The sequence below is a fragment of the Amblyraja radiata genome, chromosome 5, assembly GCF_010909765.2.
Source record: "Amblyraja radiata isolate CabotCenter1 chromosome 5, sAmbRad1.1.pri, whole genome shotgun sequence".
In the NCBI taxonomy this organism is placed as follows: Eukaryota; Metazoa; Chordata; class Chondrichthyes; order Rajiformes; family Rajidae; genus Amblyraja; species Amblyraja radiata.
Window position 1 is genome coordinate 32,357,685 of NC_045960.1, and position 20,783 is coordinate 32,378,467.

General features: G+C 42.1%; 1 protein-coding gene across 3 annotated transcripts in view; it reads left to right on the plus strand.

The window, feature by feature from the left end:
* The first annotated feature begins 413 nt into the window (after positions 1–413).
* The window catches only part of pde7b (phosphodiesterase 7B), a 115,938-nt gene continuing 95,568 nt past the window's right edge, over positions 414–20,783 (plus strand). For 2 of the 3 annotated variants that reach the window (XM_033020952.1, XM_033020951.1), the window contains exon 1: positions 414–865. Coding sequence is in view for 1 of the 3 variants with exons in the window: in XM_033020951.1 (XP_032876842.1) it covers positions 845–865 (21 nt within the window). In the remaining 2 variants the exon portion in view is untranslated. Of the gene's footprint in view, positions 866–6,602; positions 6,642–20,783 lie in introns of those variants that run through there. The other variant, XM_033020953.1, reaches the window with a different exon arrangement.

Consider the following 20,783-nt stretch of genomic DNA (forward strand, 5'->3'; position numbering starts at 1 on the left):
TGTGTAGAGAGCGAGGCGAGTACAAATTTGCAGACTGGGAAGGTGCGGAACTACTAGCCTTTAAATCGCTCCCGCACATTTATTTGTGTGTGTGTGTGTGTGTAAAATTAAAAGAAGTTGCAAGAAAGAGAGAGGGTGGGGATGAAAAAGTGAAAACATCAGCAGGGTTGTCGAAGTCCGAGCTGCCCTTGGGTGTTCATGGCACCGAGCGCTCACCCGTGCGCGCTTGTCCCCGAGCGCGTGCACGGAGAGCTTGGAGCAGCACAACTCAGCTCGGCGGCGCGACCCCTGTGGGAGCTGCTGCACGAGTGCGCGTCCCCTTGTGTGTGGTGGGGTGGTGGGGGGGCTCGTGCACGCGCACCGATTGTGGAAGCTCGTGCACGCGCGCACGTTCCCCCTTCTCTCTCTCGCTCTCCTCCCCCTTTGATCGTCAGGACGGGAGTCGGGGCTTGTTGTAGTCCAGCCCTTCTCCAGTTCATCCACACCTACCTCACTCACATGGTTCGTGTGTGTGTGTGTTCCCTGTCCGCTTAGACAGGGCTTCGTTATTCCAGTCGCCGCGGTTACTTTTAAAACATATATATATATTTCGTTGACAGAAAAGGAAGCTTCTAGCGGGGTTTAAACCAAAATCACCGCGTCGGGGGCTTTCTCTTCGTGATTTAGTGTGTTATTTATTTATTTTTATTTATTTATTTTTTGCGCGTGTTCGGTGTGGGTCTTGCGTTTCATTTGCCATCCTGGATGCAGCTGCTGGGTTCTGCAGCGCGAGTCTTCATGAGCAACCCGCACCAACCAGAGGTTTCAAGGCATACGAGGGTCACCAGCCTGTCACTATGGTTCAATGTCTTGTTTAATGGTTGAGGTATGTATGTATGGTGGACATTTCAAAGTGGGGGGGGGGGGAAGGAGAGCCGGCAAACATGCATGTGTCTTTGTGGGGGGGGGGGGGGGGTTTATTCGGGGGTGGGGAGGGAAATGAGGAGAGGGGGTGGAGGAGGAGTGGGGGGTGTTTTCCACAGGTTTGCTGCTGGTACTTTTCAGGTGTAAATATGTTGCAATTGAGATTTGTGCGTCTGCCAGGTTTTCCGAAGGAATGCATTTCCCGGTTAACAAGATCAACAGATGACTGTAAATGCATGAATAGTGTGTCTCCGTGACCTGACCCAGTGGCAACGAGCATGCCCTGGCGCTGGGACTTTTAAAGTCATAAATGTGCTGACTTCTGGTTTTGATGTCGCTGTGCACGGCGATGCCAAATAATTTGGAGCGCAGCCTTTTTTTTCTTTTTGCAATGCGTCTTTCTATGGTTTTAACCTTGGCACTTGCGTGCGAAATATTTTGCGTGTTTAGTTTGGTCTCTTGGCATGTTAGGTACCGGAGTGAAGGGGCGTTTGGCATAATGTCGGTGCACTCTTCTGCAGAAGATACCCAGATACTCGCTGCACTGAAATACATAATTCCGATTTGTCAATCCTAATGTTTTCTGTGCAACCACGTGAAGTGTTTTTTTGTTGTGAATGTGATACACCGTGTAACATTTTATTTTGCGAAAGCTAGTGTCACGAGAGCCTTTTCACCAATGCCACAAATAGAACGAAGTCACTATGGCACGATAACTTCATGAAACATTAACAGCTGAGAAATAATTTGAGATTTCTTAAGCAAAAAATAAATAAATCGGTTTCAACTGTTTTCACAGTGAATGGTATCATTTGGTCCCGTGAATGAAACGGCGTACAGAAGAACAAGAGTATGCTTGCAGGCTGCAGCAATCACTGGTGTGAGCCCACTATGCAGGTTCCCTCTGGGCAGTGTGTTGTTTTTACTACCTGACACCAAATTCCAGTTCACTAACATTTAGGAAACTCGGCTCCGGCGGACTTTGACGGCACTTACAGAGTGTCTGTACTCCAAACACTTTAAATAAGTTCTTGATCAATGTGGAATATACCAGGGTGCTTAAAGCATAATTTGTGCATTTTTTATTCTAACTTTTGCACTCGGCTGCAGCTCTCGAATTCCTGGTGCCGTGAAGCTGATTCTATAGAGATATTGCACCATTGCTCTCTGCAGTAGGATTTGGATTTTGACCCAAATGTCATCATGTAACTTTTTAATGATCGCAGTGTTTCAAACCTCTCCGTTATTGGGCGCAGTTTGACTTTGTGCGCGCAACATGTTATTGCTGCTGTACATTTAAATGTTCTTGTTGTTTAAGCATCCCTGTCCGCGTTAGATGAAAGTTTTGCTACGTAGATGAAAAGAACACACAATTTAATGCTTCAAATATTTTGCTGTTTCACAATATTGGTGATGTGTGATAATGTGATTGGGGACGTGCCAAGAAATGCAAGGCAGAGTTTCGAGGATAGACAAAAAATGCTGGAGTAACTCAGCGGGACAGGCAGCATCTCTGGAAAGAAGGAATGGATGACGTTTCGGGTCGAGACCCTTCTTCAGACTGAGTCAGGGGAGAGGGAGTTCAGAGATAAGGAATTGTTAGCGATCGAAAGAGATGCAGATCAAGGAAAAATGTAGAATAGACCATTGTTAGCTTGGAGAAGGTGACAACAAAGCAAACAGAGAAACAACGAAATCAGAGTGACGGACTGGTCAGAGAACTGGGAAGGGGGGGGCGGGGGGATGAAGGCAAGCAAGGGTTACTTGAAGTTAGAGAAGTCAATATTTATACCGCTGGGGTGTAAGTTGCCCTCGCGAAATATGCGGTGCTGTTCCTTCCTACGCACGAGTTTCCTGGAGAGCAGGAGCAATGGATGGGATTGCTATTTCTGGAGCGTTCCTTTGATTTCTAGGGGCAGATGAAAAACATAATTCACAGACTGGCTGATCACATGAAACCAAGCAGGTACAAGGGAAAGAAAAAAAAATAATACCAAAGATCTGTTTGTGTGTGTTCTGCTGAAATAACCTTAAATCCCTATACCCTAATGGAGAATTATATTGATCTTTTTATTATGCAAAGGCATTCAATTTGTGCCTACAGTGTTTGAGATCTGTATCATTCATATTAAAGAAGTCTTAAACAGCTATGTTAGTTTTTTTTATTCTGTATCCGTTTGCTGACTGGTGAAAAACATCAAATTGTCAGCCTGAATTATATTTCACAGGAAGAATAGTTTTTTTTTTCTTTCTATAATTGTTCCAAGCATATTTGTGGCAGAATAAAATAGTATAAGGTGGTTGTTTCTTGCTTATTTAAGAAAGACAATATGTCACTTAAAGAATTAAATAGATGTTTAGTTGCTGGATAAGTTGAATATTAAACTTATGGCAAACTCACAGGATTAGTGGGAAGATAGAAACATAGAAAGTAGGCGCAGGAGTAGGCCATTCGACCCTTCAAGCCAGCACCGCCATTCAATATAATCATGGTTGATCATCGAAAAACAGTACCCCCATTCCTGCTTTTTCCCCATATCCCTTTATTCCGTTGGCCCTAAGAGCTAAATCTAACTCTCTCTTGAAAACGTCCAGTGAATTGGCCTCTACTGCCTTTTGTGGCAAAGAATTCCACAGATTCACAACTCTCTGGGTGAAAAAGTGTTTCCTCATCACAGTCCTAAATGGCCTACCCCTTATTCTTAAACTGTGACCCCTAGTTCTGGGCTCCTCCAACATGGGGAACATTTTTCCTACATCTAGCCTGTCCAATGCCTTAAGAATTGTATATGTTTCTATAAGAAATCTCCTCATCCTTCTAAACTCCGGTGAATACAAGCCCAGTCGACCCATTCTTTCATCATATGCCAGTCCTGCCATCCTGGGAATTAACCTGGTGAATCTACGCCACACTCGGTCAATAGCAAGAACGTCCTTCCTCAATTTAGGAGACCAAAACTGCACACAATACTCCAGGGGCAGTCTCACAAGGGCCCTGTAGGACCTCCTTGCTCCTAAACTCAAATCCTCTCGCAATGAAGGCCAACATGCCATTTGCTTTCTGGTATAAGAATTACATTTTTGCAATATTGGGGCTCCTTTCCTCTCAGAATTCACAGAGACAGTGGCAATTTAATAATTTTGTACTCTGCTGGGAAAACTGAACATGTTAAAAAGTTAAAAAGTAACAGCAAAACTATTAGTTTTTGTTTAAGGGAACTGATGTGGGCATGGAATGATATCTTTGCATACTAATCCAAAGATCTGGTGTGAATCAATGGTAAATATTATGAGTCTTAATTATGACTGTCAATTTGAAATCATTTAATTTCAGGAAAGTCCGTTGGAAACACAAAAAAATTAAGCAATAAAAAGAAATATCAGAAATGTGTTTGTGAAGAATTAACAATTTTGAGGCCATCTGGTTCACAAAGTCCTTTTAGGAAGGAGATCTGATTTTTATTCAGCCTGGTCCAGTAATGACTTTAGCCACATTGTTGACTCTTAACTGGTGCTTCAAACAGTCCTTAAGATAGTCAATGGTACACAGAAAAGCTGGAGAAACTCAGCGGGTGCAGCAGCATCTATGGAGCGACGGAAATAGGCAACATTTTGGGCCGAAACCCTTCTTCAGACCTGAAACGTTGCCTATTTCCTTCGCTCCATAGATGCTGCTGCACCCGCTGAGTTTCTCCAGCGTTTTTGTGTACCTTCGATTTTCCAGCATCTGCAGTTCCTTCTTAAACACTTAAGATAGTCAAGGGTGGTTTAATAAATGTAATATCTCAAAAAATGGATATTCGATACATGTTATCCATTCAAGTCAGGTATAATAATACCGGATGTAGCAAAGGAATTTCTAACCCATGTTTCATCGCCATGCTATAATTTCAAGTCTGAGTTGCCATCAGTATGATTCATTTCATGATTTCCCACATTGGCTTTCCCTGTGACCTCTGAGTAAAGATGCCGGTTTGATTTGAGTTAAATGCAGTTAAGTTCTACACCTGATCCCACTGAGAGTTGGAATGAGGGTGACCTAACTCATTTCACTTCAGCTTCGTAAGAGTCAGGATGCTGTTTTTGTTCATTAGTCTGCACAGAATTTGAATTCACATCTCTAACATGCAAGGATCAGTTCTGCCATCAATTCTTCGTGACACTCACTGTTATTTGAATCTGCAAAGCATTTAACAAAGTTACTGGGAAATTAATTTCTAACATTGTTCTGCTTTTCAATTATCTTCAATCCATGAAATATCAACTTTAAAATGTTATATTTTGCGTGCAACCCTTGTGACCAGTGAATCTAATAACCTTTACCATGAAGTAGAATAAATGATTTACCACAGCCTTAATATTTCTGTTCTGGTGACATTTTTGTTTTTTTTTAAATCAGACGCTTACATTCTCAAAAATTAACTTTTATGCTGTGCTCAAATATGTTTTTGAAAGATTACAGGTTGAAAACATTAGAAATCTTGTTTATGCAAAAAAGGAAGCTAAAGCTAGTTCCTTTCCCTCCCCCTCCACGTGCGTACTTCCTGACATCATGACGCACTGTTTTGGCAACTGCCTCTCTGTCCAAAAGCGTACTGTATTGGGACACACGAAAAACAAATTAGCTCGGCACAGTATTTCTTTTTTCTACCTGCATGAAGTTAAAAAAAAATGTTGTTCATCAGCACTTTCTATATAATCTATTTGTCAACTTATTAAAGAACCCGCAAATATAATGTAAGCATAAAGTTGTGTCCAATACTCAGTTAATTAAATATATATATTTGACACGGAAATCCTCAAACCACTAGGTGTCTACCAAGATTGATGGTCTTTATACCATGTCACTGATCTTCTGGAAAGTCAGTCTTGGTTAAATTTGAACTAAATTTAGGTTTGGGGGATTAAGAGTGGCAAACCTTACTGAGTTACATATATGCAAAGGCAACAGCAGGTGGCTTTTGGCACAGTGATAGGAGTTTATGCGTCCATAAGATTCTCTTTCTCAAACTGGGCTATGTAAAGGCATGGTTGATTTAACGTTGATGCATGCAAATGAAACATAACCAGAGTAAAATAATAAAAACATATTTATAAATCGAAGGTACAACCACAAAAAATGTGACGTCTTGTCAATTGAGTTAAATAGTAAATCTAATTGTTTTTGTAGGTGAATAATCAACACATAAAATAAGCACTGGCAAATTAAAGACAACTTTTGTCAATGATGATTATATGTTGGTTTCCTTGTAAAAGTGGCTGTATTTGTGTTATCTCAATTGGGTTTTTGTCCATGGTTTGTAAGATTTCAACGTAGCTTCATAGAATATTAATAACATTAATACTATATGAATATGCTTGTTTATTTGAAAATCAACAAAACTGCAGATGCTGGAACTATAAATGAAAAAGAGCAAGTGTTGCAAGTCCTCAGCAGATCACGCCTGTGGAAGAGAATCAGAGTTAACTTTTTGCATCCTTCAAGTACTACTCAACCAACTTTCTTTTTCTGGTACATTTTCTTTTTCTGGTGCAGGTTTGGTGCTGTTATTTACATTCAATCAAAACTTGACAATGTCATTACTTTTCCTGCCAATTTCTACCCTGCCCTTTTCATGTGGTGAATCTCTGATTGTTCTCTTTTCTGTATCTATCTGTCTCTATCTCAAGGTAGTTACGAACCAAGTCTCGAGATCCCCACAACTGACACAACTACACCTCGGCCCACCCTGACTGCTGTAAGGACAATATTATATTCTCTCAGTTGTTCCATCTCTGTCATATTTGCTCTGATGATGAAACTTTCTCTACAGATACCTCTGTGTTTTCCATTTTCCTGAACTGTGGCTTTTACTATTACTATTATTAACAAATCTTTTGACCATGTCTCAACCCCTGTCCTCCAGGACAAAACAAGGATAGAGGTTCCCCAGTCTTTGCCTTTCATTCCCACCACATTTAATAGATCAATCTCTGCACAATCAGCTATTTTCAAAGAGATTCCACCACGAGATACATATTTATCTCTCCACTTTCAGCGTTTTGCAGAGAACGCTCCCTATATCGCTCCCTGGTCACACTTCTATCCCCACCAAGCACCTTCCCTTGCAACCACAGACAAAGCAACATTTGTCCTTTCACCTCTTTCCTTCCCACCATCCAGAAACTCAAATGGTCTTTTCAGGTGAAGCAGTAATTCACTTGCATTTCTTCCAATCTAATGTAAAGCTATTGGTATTCACAATGTGGTTTCAACTACATTGGAGAAGAGCAATGAACGTAGAACAGCACAGCACAGGAATAAGCCCTTCGATCCACCGTGTCCATGCCGAACATGATGCCAAGTTAAACTAATCTCCTCTACATGCAGGTGATCCATATCCCTCCATTCCCTGCATATCCCTGTGCCTATCTTAAAGCCTCTTAAATGCCACTATTGTACAGTGCCCTCCATAATGTTTGGGACAAAGACACATCATTTATTTATTTGCCTCTGTACTCCACAATTTGAGATTTGTAATTGAAAAAAAATCACATGTGGTTAAAGTGCACATTGTCAGATTTTATTAAAGGGTATTTTTATACATTTTGGTTTCACCATGTATAAATTACATCTGTGTTTATACATAGTCCCCCATTTCAGGTAACCATAATATTTGGGACACATGGCTTCACAGGCGTTTATAATTGCTCAGGTGTGTTTAAATGCCTCGGTAATGCAGGTATAGAGAGCTCTCACCACCTAGTCTTTCCATCATCTTTGTAAACTTTTATTGCTGTTTATCAACATGAGGACCAAAGTTGTGCCAATGAAAGTCAAAGAAGCCATTATGAGACTGAGAAACTAGAATAGAACTGTTAGAGACATCAGCCAAACCGTAGGCTTACCAAAATCAACTGTTTGGAACATCATTAAGAAGAAAGAGAGCACTGGTGAGCTTACTAATCGCAAAAGGACTGGCAGGCCAAGGAAGACCTCCACAGCTGATGACAGAAGAATTCTCGCTATAATAAAGAAAAATCCCTAAACACCTGTCCGACAGATCAGAAACACTCTTCGGGAGTCAGGTGTGGATTTGTCAATGACCACTGTCCGCAGAAGACTTCATGAACAAAAATACAGAAGCTATACTGCAAGATGCAAACCACTGGTTAGCTGCAAAATTAGGATGGCCAGGTTACGGTTTGCCAAGAACTACTTCAAAGAGAAACCACAGTTCTGGAAAAAGGTCTTGTGGACAGATGAGACAAAGATGAACTTATAGCAGAGTGTTGGCAAGAGCAAAGTATGGAGGAGAGAAGGAACTGCCCAAGATCCAAAGCATACCATCTCATTTGGTAGCAAAAATAGGAAGGCAGATTATTATCTAAATGGTGTCAAGGTGGGAAAAGGGGAAGTACAACGGGATCTGGGGGGTCCTTATTCATCAGTCAATGAAAGTAAGCAAAAATTTTTTTTAAATGCAGATACAGCAGGCAGTGAAGAAAGCGAATGGCATGTTGGCCTTCATAACAAGAGGAATTGAGTATAGGAGCAAAGAGGTCCTTCTGCAGTTGTATAGGACCCTAGTGAGACCATACCTGGAGTATTGTGTGCAGTTTTGGACCCCTAATTTGAGGAAGGACATTATTGCTATTGAGGGAGTACAGCAAAGGTTTACAAGGTTAATTCCCGGGATGGCGGGACTGTCAAAAGCTGAGAGAATGGAATGGTTGGGCTTGTATACTCTGGAGTTTGGAAGGATGAGAGGGAATCTTATTGAAACATATATGATTATTAAGAGTTTGGGCACGCTAGAGGCAGGAAATATGTTCCCGGTGTTGGGGGAGTCCAGAACCAGGAGCCACTGTTTAAGAATAAGGGGTAAGTCATTTAGAATGGAGGTGAGGAAACACTTTTCACACAGAGAGTTGTGAGTGTGTGGAATTATTTGCCTCAGATGGTGGTGGAAGCTGGTTCTCTGGATACTTTCAAGAGAGAGCTAGATAGGGCTCTTAAAGATAGCAGAATCAGGGGATATGGGGAGGAGGCAGGAATGGCATACTGATTGGGGATGATCACCGTTGAATGGCGGTGCTGGCTCGAAGGGCCGAATTGCCTAGTCCAGCACATATTGTCTATTGTTCCAAAGAAAATAATCCAAGTCTGTCCAACTTCTCTTTATATCTATGATGTTCCAATCCAGGCCGCATTCTGGTAATCCTCTCCCAAGCCTCCATACCCTTTCTGTAATGGGTAGAAACGAAACTGCACGCAATATTCCAAATGCGGCCTAAACAAAGTGCGGCCTTCTCAATGTGTCGACCAATGCCTTCTTTACCAGTCTATCTATTGGGTTACCACTTTCAGGGGGTAATGCACATGGATCCCAAGATTCCTTTGTACGTTAATCCCAATTCCTCCGTCTAAGCCGCATCTGCGCCCAAGATGAGGTGTTCCAGACCAGGACATCAGAGATGTCCTCATTCATTAGGGAATGGGAGTTACCCTCTTCCATCATAGATGATGCCCTCGCTAGGGTTTCCACGATATCCCGCAGCTTCGCTCTTGCTCCCCCTCCCCCAGTCGCAACAGGGACAGAGTCCCCCTAGTCCTCACCTTTCACCCATCAGCCATCGCATAGAGCACATAATCCTCTGGCATTTTCACCACCTCCAACAGGATCCCACCACTAGCCACATCTTCCCATCTCCTCCGCTTTCCGCAGAGACCGCTACCTCCGCAACTCCCTGGTTAACCTGTCCCCATCCAAACCACCCCCTCCCCAGGTACTTTCCTCTGCAACCGCGTGAGATGCAACACTTGTCCCTTTACCTCCCCCCTCGACTCTGTCCAAGCACCTTGTCAGTCTTTTCAAGTGAGGCAGAGGTTCACATGTACCTCCTCCAACCTCATCTACTGTATCCGCTGTTCCAGGTGTGGACTTCTGTATATCGGCGAGACCAAGCGCAGGCTCGGCGATCATTTCGCTGAAGGCCTCCGCTCAGTCCGCCTAAACCTACCTGATCTCCCGGTTGCTCAGCACTTTAATTCCCCCTCCCATTCCCAAGCTGTCATTTGTGTCCTGGGCCTTCTCCATTGTCAGAGTGAGGCCCAGTGCAAATTGGAGGAACAACACCTCATATTTCGCTTGGGCAGCTTACACCACAGCGGTATGAATATTGACTTCTTTAACTTCAAGTAATCCTTGTTTTCAATCTTTCCCTCATTCCCAGTTCTCTGACCAGTCTGACTGTCCTCGTCTACATTTTATCTCTGTTTGCTTTGTTTTTACCTTCTCCTCGCTAGCATTGATCTATTCTACATTTTCCTTGATCTCCATCCCCTATGTCTCATTTTTACACCTTACACTTCCTTATATCCGTATCTCTCCCTCTATTGACTCAGTCTGAAGAAGGGTCACAACCCAAAAGGTTACCCATTCCTTCTCTCCAGAGATGCTGCCTGTCCCGCTGAGTTACTCCAGCATTTTGTGTCCATCTTAGGTTTAGCTCTGCTCCAGGTTAAACTATTTTTAGTTAAATCGACTGACTTGCGGCGGAGAGGCATGCACTGCGGACGATCTCTGCAGATGCACAGATCTGGCACTGGCTGTGGCAAAGTGATGACAGAACCTCATCTGACACACGAGCGAACTAAGTTAAATCTTTTTTTTCCTAACTGATATTTCTCCAGGTTTATGGGACAGTGGATAAGTAAAGGGCCTATCCCACTTGGGCGTCATTTGCGCGTCACGCAGGTGGCGCGCGAGGATTTTGAGAATCCCTAAATCCTGGGGTGCCGCGCGCTACTGCGCATCACTGCCTACGCCACCACGCGCCATGCACGCGTCGTGCGCCATGTCACGTAAATGATGTCGCGCAAATGATGCCCAAGTGGGACAGGCCCTTTAAACTAATGGGACTAGAGACAGACAAGTTGCCAATTCCTTTTGACTTGCTCCTGAAGGCCTTAATCGAGGCAGCTGCCGAGATAGTGGGAGCCATCAGCTGATGTTTTGTAAAACTGAGCTCCAGAAAGTTAAAAGTGGATTGGTAAACCGCAAATGTGAATCCGTTTTTAATTCGGGAAGAAGACAAAAAACCAGTACAGGTCTGTTAGCTTAATGTCTGTTCTTGGCAAGAAGCTGGAGTAGAGAACCAACAAAATAGCAAGTCAGTTCGAGAAGCTTAATATAATCATCATGGATTTATGTAAGGTAAATACCGTTCAACTAATTTGCTGGAGTTCCTTTGAGGACATTTCAAGCAGAGTTGAAAGAGGGGAACCTGTACATGTGTGTTTGGATTTTTAGAAGGCCTTGGACTAGATACCATATATAAAGCTGGTGAACAAGACAAGAGCATGTGATGTTAGGGAATGTGTACTGGCATGGATTGATGACTGTGTACTGGCATGGATATTGCATTCCATCAGAGAGACAGAATAAATGGGGGTTGCAGATTGTAAGGGTGAAACAAGTAGCCAAGAACCAATGTGTGGGACTCAATCATTTATAAGGATGTCTGAGATGAGGGGTCAGAATGTAAGGTATGGCAATATGAAAATAGGTGGAGGGGCATGTTATGTTGAGGATATTTAAGCTCTGTAACTCTATACAATAGATGCAGGAGTAGGCCATTCGGCCCTTCGAGCCAGCACCGCCATTCAATGTGATCATGGCTGATCATCGACAATCAGTATCCCGTTCCTGCCTTCTCCCCATATCCACTGACTCCGCTATCTTTAAGAGCCCTATCTCACTCTCTATTGAAGTATCCAGAGAACCAGCCTCCCCCGCCCTCAGGCAGAGAATTCCACAGACTCACAACTCTGTGTGAAAAAGTGTTTCCTCATCTCCATTCTAAATGGCTTACCCCTTATTCTTAAACTGTGGCCCCTGGTTCTGGACTCCCGCAACATCGGGAACATGTTTCCTGCCTCTAGCGTGTCCAAACCCTTTATAATCTTATATGTTTCAATAAGATATCCTCTCATCCTTCTAAATTCCTGAGTGTACATTCGTCTCAGCATATGACAGTTCCGCCATCCCGGGAATTAACCTCGTGAACCTACGCTGGACTCCCTCAATAGCAAGAATGTCCTTCCTCAAATTTGGAGACCAAAACTGCATACAATACTCCAGGTGTGGTCTCACTAGGGCCCTGTACAACTGAATATGGACCTCTTTTCTCCTATACTCAACTCCTCTTGTTATGAAGGCCAACATGCCATTCGCTTTCCTCACTGCTTGCTGTACCTGCATGCTTACTTTCATAGACTAATGAACAAGGAGCCCCAGATCCTGTTGTACTTCCCCTTTCATATTTTATGATTGACTCCAGCATCTTCCCCACCACCGATGTCAGGCTAACTGGTCTATAATTCCCTGTTTTCTCTCTCCCGCCTTTCTTAAAAAGTGGGATAACATTAGCTACCCTCCAATCCACAGGAACTGATCCTGAATATATAGAACATTGGGAAATGGTCACCAATGCGTCCACGAATTCTAGAGCCACTTCCTTAAGTACCCTGGCATGCAGACCATCAGGCCCTGGGGATTTATCAGCCTTCAGTCCCATCAGTTTACCCAACACCATTTCCTGCCTAATGTGGATTTCCTTCAGTTACTCCATCACCTCAGATCCTCTGGCCACCAGTACATCAGGAAGATTGTTTGGTCTTCCTTAGTGAAGTCGGATCCAAAGTATCTGTTCAACTAATCTGGCATTTCCTTGTTGTCCATAATAAATTCACCCTTTTCAGTCTTCAAGGGTCCAACTTTGGTCTTAACTAATTTTTCTTCTTCACATACCTAAGGAAGCTTTTACTATCCTCCTTTATATTCTTGCCTAGCTTACCTTCGTACCTCATCTTTTCTCCCCGTATTGCCTTGTTATGTTATTTATAACTAGACATAAATTGAGTGAGTGATGAAAATTTGGCAAATGGTGTTCAACATGAGAGGTCAGAGGTCGTGAATTAGGTCGTGAAAGTGGGATAGGGGCTTGAGGTTATGCACTTCAGTAACAGGAATCTTAATGCAGAATGCCATCTAAAAGAAGAATGATTGCAGTTCATAAGGAACAGCAGTAGAATTAGGCCATTTGACCCATCAACTCTACTCCGCCATTCAATTATGGCTGATTAACCCTCCCTCCCAACCTCATTCTCCTGCCTTCTCCCCATAACCTCTGACACCTGAACTAATCAAGAATGACCAAAGTACTGAAGGATGTTGGTGTTTTTGTGCACAAATCACAAAATGTAAGCAGGCAAGTGCCGCAGATGACATGTTATTGCAAAAGAGTTGATGTTAGAAATGGGGAAGTATTGTTACAAATGTAAAGAGTTCTAATGAGGCCACACCTTGTGTACTGTGCACCATTTTGATCCCCTTATTTAGAAAAGGATTTACTGACATCAGAAGCAGTCCAAAAGTAATTATCTGGGCTACTTCCTTGTTCTAGCACGAGTGGTTAAAAACATTTGATCTGTATTAGTACTATACGGAAGTGAGAGGTGATCTAATTAAAACATACATGATTGTTGGGGGGGGGGGGGGGGGGGGGGAGGGGAGGGCAGGCAGTGTAAACGCCATGCTTCCAGTAATGGGGGAATGTCAAAATATGGGGGCATTGGTGCAGGATTAGGGATGGTCATTTTATACTGAGGTGCAGAGGAACTACTTAAAAGCATGGTGAATCTAAATATTTATGTTAGATGGTTGTGGAGACAAGATCATAGGGAACATGAAAGAGGAAATGGTTAACGTTTCGAAGGATAAGAGATTTGTGGGCTGTGAGGAACTGAGACAGGTCAGCTACAGTATGAACCTATTGAATGGCAGAGAACGCTTGAGGAACCAAGTGGCCTATTTCCTATTTCCTTAAGTTCTTTCTAGTGTGTGTGATCCAGTGCAAAATAACTTTTTTTTCACTCCACTTCACCCAGATTCCTTGCCTTGCACAAGCTACTCTGGCGTGAACAAGCTTTTAATATTCACAATTAACATTTTGTATTTTAAAATGGATCTCAATTTTCTGGTATCTCATTGATCATGCAATTATCAATCTGTACTAAAAGTACAAAATTATGCGACACATGAAACTAATCTTTAGTGTGGCCTGATCTTTCTAGTGAACTTGCTGCTTTTTAAAATGATAATTTTAATACATTGCAACAAGGATAATAGCAAACCAGGAACCTCGGTTGCATTAAAGCAGCTCAATATTTTGAATGATCTGTATATAGGATTCCCAAATTTCATATCCTAGTCAACTTGTGGAAATTTGGGCTATGTGGACTCTGAAGTTGTTTCAGATTTTGGAAGCAATTCAGACGCAGTTCTTTCAAACCATATACTTAAATTTAAAAAATGTACATCATCTCAAACATGTTAATTAAAAAATTGGAAGAGGAAAGAAATGGAGCTAATTATGTCTGATTATTTGGTGTTTAGGAAAGGGAGATAGTTCCTGGTTTTCCTATTTCTTATTGAAGGGCGGCACAGTGGCAGTAGAGTTGTTGACTTACAACGGCAGAGACCCGGGTTTGTTCCTGACTACGGGTGCTGTCTGTATGCAGTTTGTATGTTCTCTCTGTGGCCGCGTGGGATTTCTCCGGATACTACGGTTTCCTCCCACACTCCAAAGATGTACAGGATTGTAGGTTAATTGTCCCTACTGTAGTTTGTAGTGTATGGGGTGATCGCTGGTCGGGGTGGACTCAGTGAGCCAAAGGGCCTATTTCCGTGCTGTATCTCTAAAGCCTAAAGTGCACATGAATATTTTTTTTTTCCCCCTGTGACCTTAACAAGGAGTACTGTAGAAGGCCTCTGTCTGTCCTTGTACATCCTGTTCACGTCTTGGGACCCGGAGGTGCTGCTGCCAGCAGCACACAGTCACACACATTTATCCAAAGGAAACCAGCTGGCTGCCCCGGGCAGCCCTAGAGGTGATGCAGCTTTTTCAGGTGAAATCTGATGAATAATTTTGAATGCGCCTTGGGCATCTGGCTTCTGGTGCTTGCAGCAAGAGCAACTGTTCCACCCCAGACATTGCTTTCTGTCACCGTACACTCTATTTTCATCAGTAGCATACACAGGCACCTCCAAATCTTGTTCTATGCATATAATAGATGCCAAATGTGACAAAAAGGGATTTGATATGCTTGAAACAAGTATAAAAAGTAGCAAGACAGAATTAATGAAATATTTTGCTAATTCAAATGTACATAATTTACTTATGCCATTGTTATTTATTAATGAGAAAGCAGAGATATACAAATATATTTAAATGATTTCAGCGAAGCTATTGTCGGAGTAAAATCTCCAGTGAATGGAAAAGTCAACCAGTTATCCTCTAATTCTGTGGAACTTTACTTGAGTGAAACAAATCCAATGGTGTTTATACTCTTTTGGACTCAGTGTTCTGCTTACTTTTTAATCTACTAAAAGAAATGCTAGGAATGTTATTAGATTTCTATCTTCTCTGGTGCACCACTTTGACCTAATTCTGTGAAATTTGCAAGTTGTAAATGTGATAAAATATGAGATGGGTGGGGGGGGGAGATATTTTGAAGTCTTAGTTTTGGAAAAATAAAACTTTTGGCATGTCAAATATTTTGTACAAGGTGAAAAATATAGGTGTTATAGCTGTTATGACTTTTTCAATTCAGTGTTGTTTCAGAACTCCCAATGCAACAAAAAGACTTGTATTTAGAACCTTTGATGGAATGTAAAATCATCAAATTTTATAGCCCAAAGACAATTGGACATCAATGTACATATGGAATTTTTAGGATGAATGGTCAAAAAAGTAGTTTTTTTGAGAGCATTTCAAAGGGGAGAGAGAGAGAGAAAGGCAATGAGGTTTAGGAAAGGACTTTCAGTTCCTGGGGCTTTTCACATGTAACGGCATAGCCTCCAGTGAAAAGTGCAAGAGACCAGGATCTAATGGTGTGGTGCTGGGGGAAATTACATAGAAAGATGAAGCCATAAAATGAGGGTGAGAATTTTAAAGTGGAGGTGTTGTTGGATCCAGAAATCAATGTACGTCAGCATGCACAGGGCCAAAATGGAAACAGGAGTGCATTAGGATATGGAAAAAAGTGTTTTGAAAAACTTCCAATATACATACTAATGCCCACCAATATTATTTTAATTCCGACCTCAACTATCGACCTTTCCATCCCAACCCTCAGTGGCACTCGGGACTATTTCTCAAACAGGATAGCCTAAACTGTTAGAAATTGTCAATTGTTCTAAAACTGGAATGTAATTATGTCTTTTCAGCTACATAAGACAGATGAGTTTCATCTAATTTAATTTCAGAAGTTACATGTAGATCATTAATGGAAATGCATATGGTTTAGATCATTAACAGGAATCATTGCATTTTGACAAAAACATTTCTGAAAAACCCCATTCATTGGTTCTTGCGTTGATCTTTTTCATCAACAAAATAAACTGATTTTCTGATGGAAAAATTCCTTCAAACCAATTTAATAGAAACATATACAATTCTTAAGGGATTGGACAGGCTAGATGCAGGAAAAATGTTGGGGGAGTCCAGAACCAGGGATCACTGTTTAAGAATAAGGGGGAGGCTATTTAGGACTGAGATGAGGAGATACTTATTCACCCAGAGAGTTGTGAATCTGTTGCCACTGAAGGCAGAAAGAGTTAGATTTAGCTCTTAAGGCTAAAGGAATCAAGGGACATGGGGGAAAAAGCAGGAACGGAGTATTGATTTTAGATGATCAGCCATGATCATATTGAATGGCAGTGCTGGCTCAAAGGGCCAAATGGCCTACTCCACCTATTTTTCTATGTCTCTATGTGTATTCATTTTTTAAATTGCTCTTATGTTAGTGCTTTATAATGTTAGTATTCTAAAGTGAGTTTTGCACTGATACATGTGTCGCATTCACATTTACATAGAAACATAGAAAATAGGTGCAGGAGAAGGCCATTTGACCCTTCGAGCCAGCACCGCCATTCATTGTGATCATGGCTGATCGTCCCCAATCAATAACCCGTGCCTGCCTTCTCCCCATATCCCTTGATTCCACTAGCCCCTAGAGCTCTATCTAACTCTCTCTTAAATCCATCCAGTGATTTGGCCTCCACTGCCCTCTGTGGCAGGGAATTCCACAAATTCACAACTCTGGGTGAAAACGTTTTTTCTCACCTCAGTCTTAAATGGCCTCCCCTTTATTCTAAGACTGTGGCCGGTCTCCCCTTTATTCTAAGACTGTGACTGTTGCAATTCTTTCAGTGACTTGGAATTTCACTTGCTTGTCTAGATACTTAAATGTTAGTAGAATCTCTCCCTTCTCACTGCCTCAGACAGCATGTTCCAGATTCCAGCCGTACTCTTTAACATTTTCTTCCTTGGGTCTCCACTAAACTCCTAACCCTTGTGTCATATTGATGCCTCTAGGTAGGATGTACCTCTGCTGAAGGATGTGTTTTCCACCAAAATGAGGGTGGGCAGCACGGTAGCGCAGCAGTAGAATTGCTGCCTCACAGCGCCAGAGAACCGGGTTCGATCTTGACTACGGGTGCTGTATGTACGGAGTTTGTACATTCTCCCAGTGACCTGCGTGGGCTTTCTCCTGGTGCTCCACACAGTCCAAAGATGTACAAGTTTCTAGGTTAATTGGCTTGATGAAAAAATGTACAAAATGCCCCTAGTGGGTGTAGGATAGTGTTAATGTGTGGTGATCGCTGGTCATTTCGGACTTGGTGGGCCAAAGGCCCTGTTTCTGCACTGTATCTTTCAACTAAACTAAACTAATCTGCCCTATCTCTGTTTCTCATAATCAGTTGAGGCCCCCACCTTAGTTCCTCTGCTCCAAAGAAAACAAACCCAGCTATCCAGTTGCTCCTAATAACTAAAACCTCCATTCGAGGCAACATTCTGGCAAATCTGCACCTTCTCCAGTATAATGATGTCCATCCTACAGTGTGGTGACCAAATCCATGCACAATATTCCAGCTGCTGCCTAAATAATGTTTTGTATGTTTGCACCATAACATTCCTGCTTTCATATTATGTGCCCTCGCTATTCAAGTCAACTAGCCAGTGTACTTCCTTGACCATCGTATCTGCATGTGCTGCCACCTTCAGGGTTCCCTAGACTTGAGGTTTTGTATTGTATTGTATTCAATTTATTGTCATTATCTCATATTAGAGACAAGGTTATTGTCACATATACTGAGGCACAGTGAAAAACGTTTGTTGGGTGCTAACCTGTCAGCCCAAAGACAATATATGATTACAAATGAGCCATCCACGGTGTACAGATACATGATAGACGTAATAACGTGAATAACATTTAGTGCACGGTAAAGTCCGCTCTCTAGTTGTTGGTAGGATGGTTCAGTTGCCTGATAACAGCTGGGAAGAAACTGTCCCTAAATTTAGATTGTAGATTTTCATACTTCTATACCGTTTGTCTAATGGGAGGGGAGAAGATGGTGGCTAGGGGCCAGAAAAGGGAGACTTATAACCATATAACCATATAACAATTACAGCATGGAAACAGGCCATCTCGGCCCTTCAAGTCCGTGCCGAACACTTATTTTCCCCTAGTCCCATCTACCTGCACTCAGACCATAACCCTCAATTCCTTTCCCGTCCATACAACTATCCACTTTATTTTTAAATGATAAAATCGAACCTGCCTCCACCACTTCCACTGGAAGCTCATTCCACACAGCTACCACTCTCTGAGTAAAGAAGTTCCCCCTCATGTTACCCCTAAACCTCTGTCCCTTAATTCTGAAGTCATGTCCTCTTGTTTGAATCTTCCCTACTCTCAATGGGAAAAGCTTATCCACGTCAACTCTGTCTATCCCTCTCATCATTTTAAAGACTTCTATCAAGTCCCCCCTTAAACTTCTGCGCTCCAAAGAATAAGGACCTAACTTGTTCAACCTTACCCTGTAACTTAGTTGCTGAAATTTACTAGAAGTTCTAGTAAATATCCTCTGTACTCTCTCTATTTTGTTGACATCCTTCCTATAATTAGGCAACCAAAATTGTACACCATACTCCAGAATTGGCCTCACCAATGCCTTGTACAATTTTAACATTACATCCCAACTTCTATACTCAATGCTCTGATTTATAAAGGCCCTGCACACTAAAAACTTTCTTTACCACCCTATCTACATGAGATTCCACCTTCAGGGAACTATGCACAGTTATTCCTAGATCCCTCTGTCCAACTGCATTCCTCAATTCGCTACCATGTACGTCCTATTTTGATTTGTCCTGCCAAGATGTAGCACCTCGCACTTATCAGCATTAAACTCCATCTGCCATCTTTCAGCCCACTCTTCCAAATGGCCTAAATCTCTCTGTAGACTTTGAAAATCTACTTGTATCTCAAGATCCATCTGCTCCTTAATACCTTGCACTGTGTATATCCTATCCTTAGTAGCCCTCCCAAAATGTGTCACCTCATACTTAACAGAATTAAAACTCAAGTACTACTGCACTGCACATCTTACCAACCCATCAAAACAACCATCCTCAGCATTAGTCGTGGAACTACACTGCATGGAAGTAGGTTCCTTGGCCCACCTCGTCCATGCTGACCAAGTAGGCATGCTGAGCTAGTTCCATTTGGCCCATAGCCCTCTAAACCCTTCCGATCTACATATCTGTCCATTTTTTATGTCACAATTGTATCTGGCAGATCATTCCAGATGTCGAGCATCCTCTGAGTGAAAGGTTGCCCCCTCAGGATCTCTTAAATATTTTCCTTCTTACCTTATGCCCTCTAGTTTTTTATAATCTTCTACCCTGGGAAGAAGTGCATTCACTCTAAACATGTCCTTCATAATATTGTACATCTCAATAAGGTCATTCCTATGCAGCAAAGAAAAAAGACCCAACCTATCCAACCTCTCGTCACCTATTCTTTTTCTCCAGAGATGCTGCCTGACCCACTGAGTTGCTCCAGCTTTTTGTGTCTGTACTTTTCTATGTTCTTTTTTTCTGGCTTTATGGCGAGAGGGGCAAAGTTTTAAAGGGGTTTTAAAGGGGAAAGATTTTTACATGAATGGTTGGTGCATGGAACACACTGCCAGGGATGTTGGTGGACGCAGATAGGATAGTGGCATTTAAGAGGCTTTTCGGTAGGCACATAGATATGCAGGAAATGGAGGAATATGGGTCACCTTTCAGGCAGAGAAGATTGGTTTAACTTGGCACCATGTTCGGTATAGATATTGAGGGCCAAAAAGCCTGTACCTGTGCTGTTCTATGCTATGTTCGAACAACACCGACAAAATGAACGATGTTCGTTGATTAATTTTGCTTGTTTGATGCATGGCTGTAAGTGTAACCAGAAATGTGATCCTGGATATGAATGTTGTCTAGAAAAAAATGACACTGCTGTCTGTCATTTTCCTTTTGATGTACATTGAAGGCTTGAGTAGAGTACTCTCATGGATGTGTGTGTGTAGTTAAATTCACGATCCTTGTGATCTTTAAAGAATAAGTGCTAAAAGATCATTTAAGGGAGTACTACTGCAATTTTGCTATGGTCAGTGAACATAGATAATCCAAACATTTGCTTTCAGCAGAAATGTTCATGAATTTTAGTCTCATTTTGTCAAAAAAAAATATAGCTAATAGTGGTCTTGCAGGTAGATGACATCAGTGATCTCACAATTTTAAGTGCAAGAAGGAACTGCAGATACTGGTTTACACCGAAGATAGATTCATAAATGATGGCGTAACTCAGCGGGTCAGGCAACATCGCTAGAGAAAAGGAATAGGTCAAAGGAAAAGGAATGTCACCTATTCCTTTTCTCCAGCGATGTTGCCTAACCCACTGAGTTACTCCAGCATTTTATGTCTATTACACAATTTAAATTCTG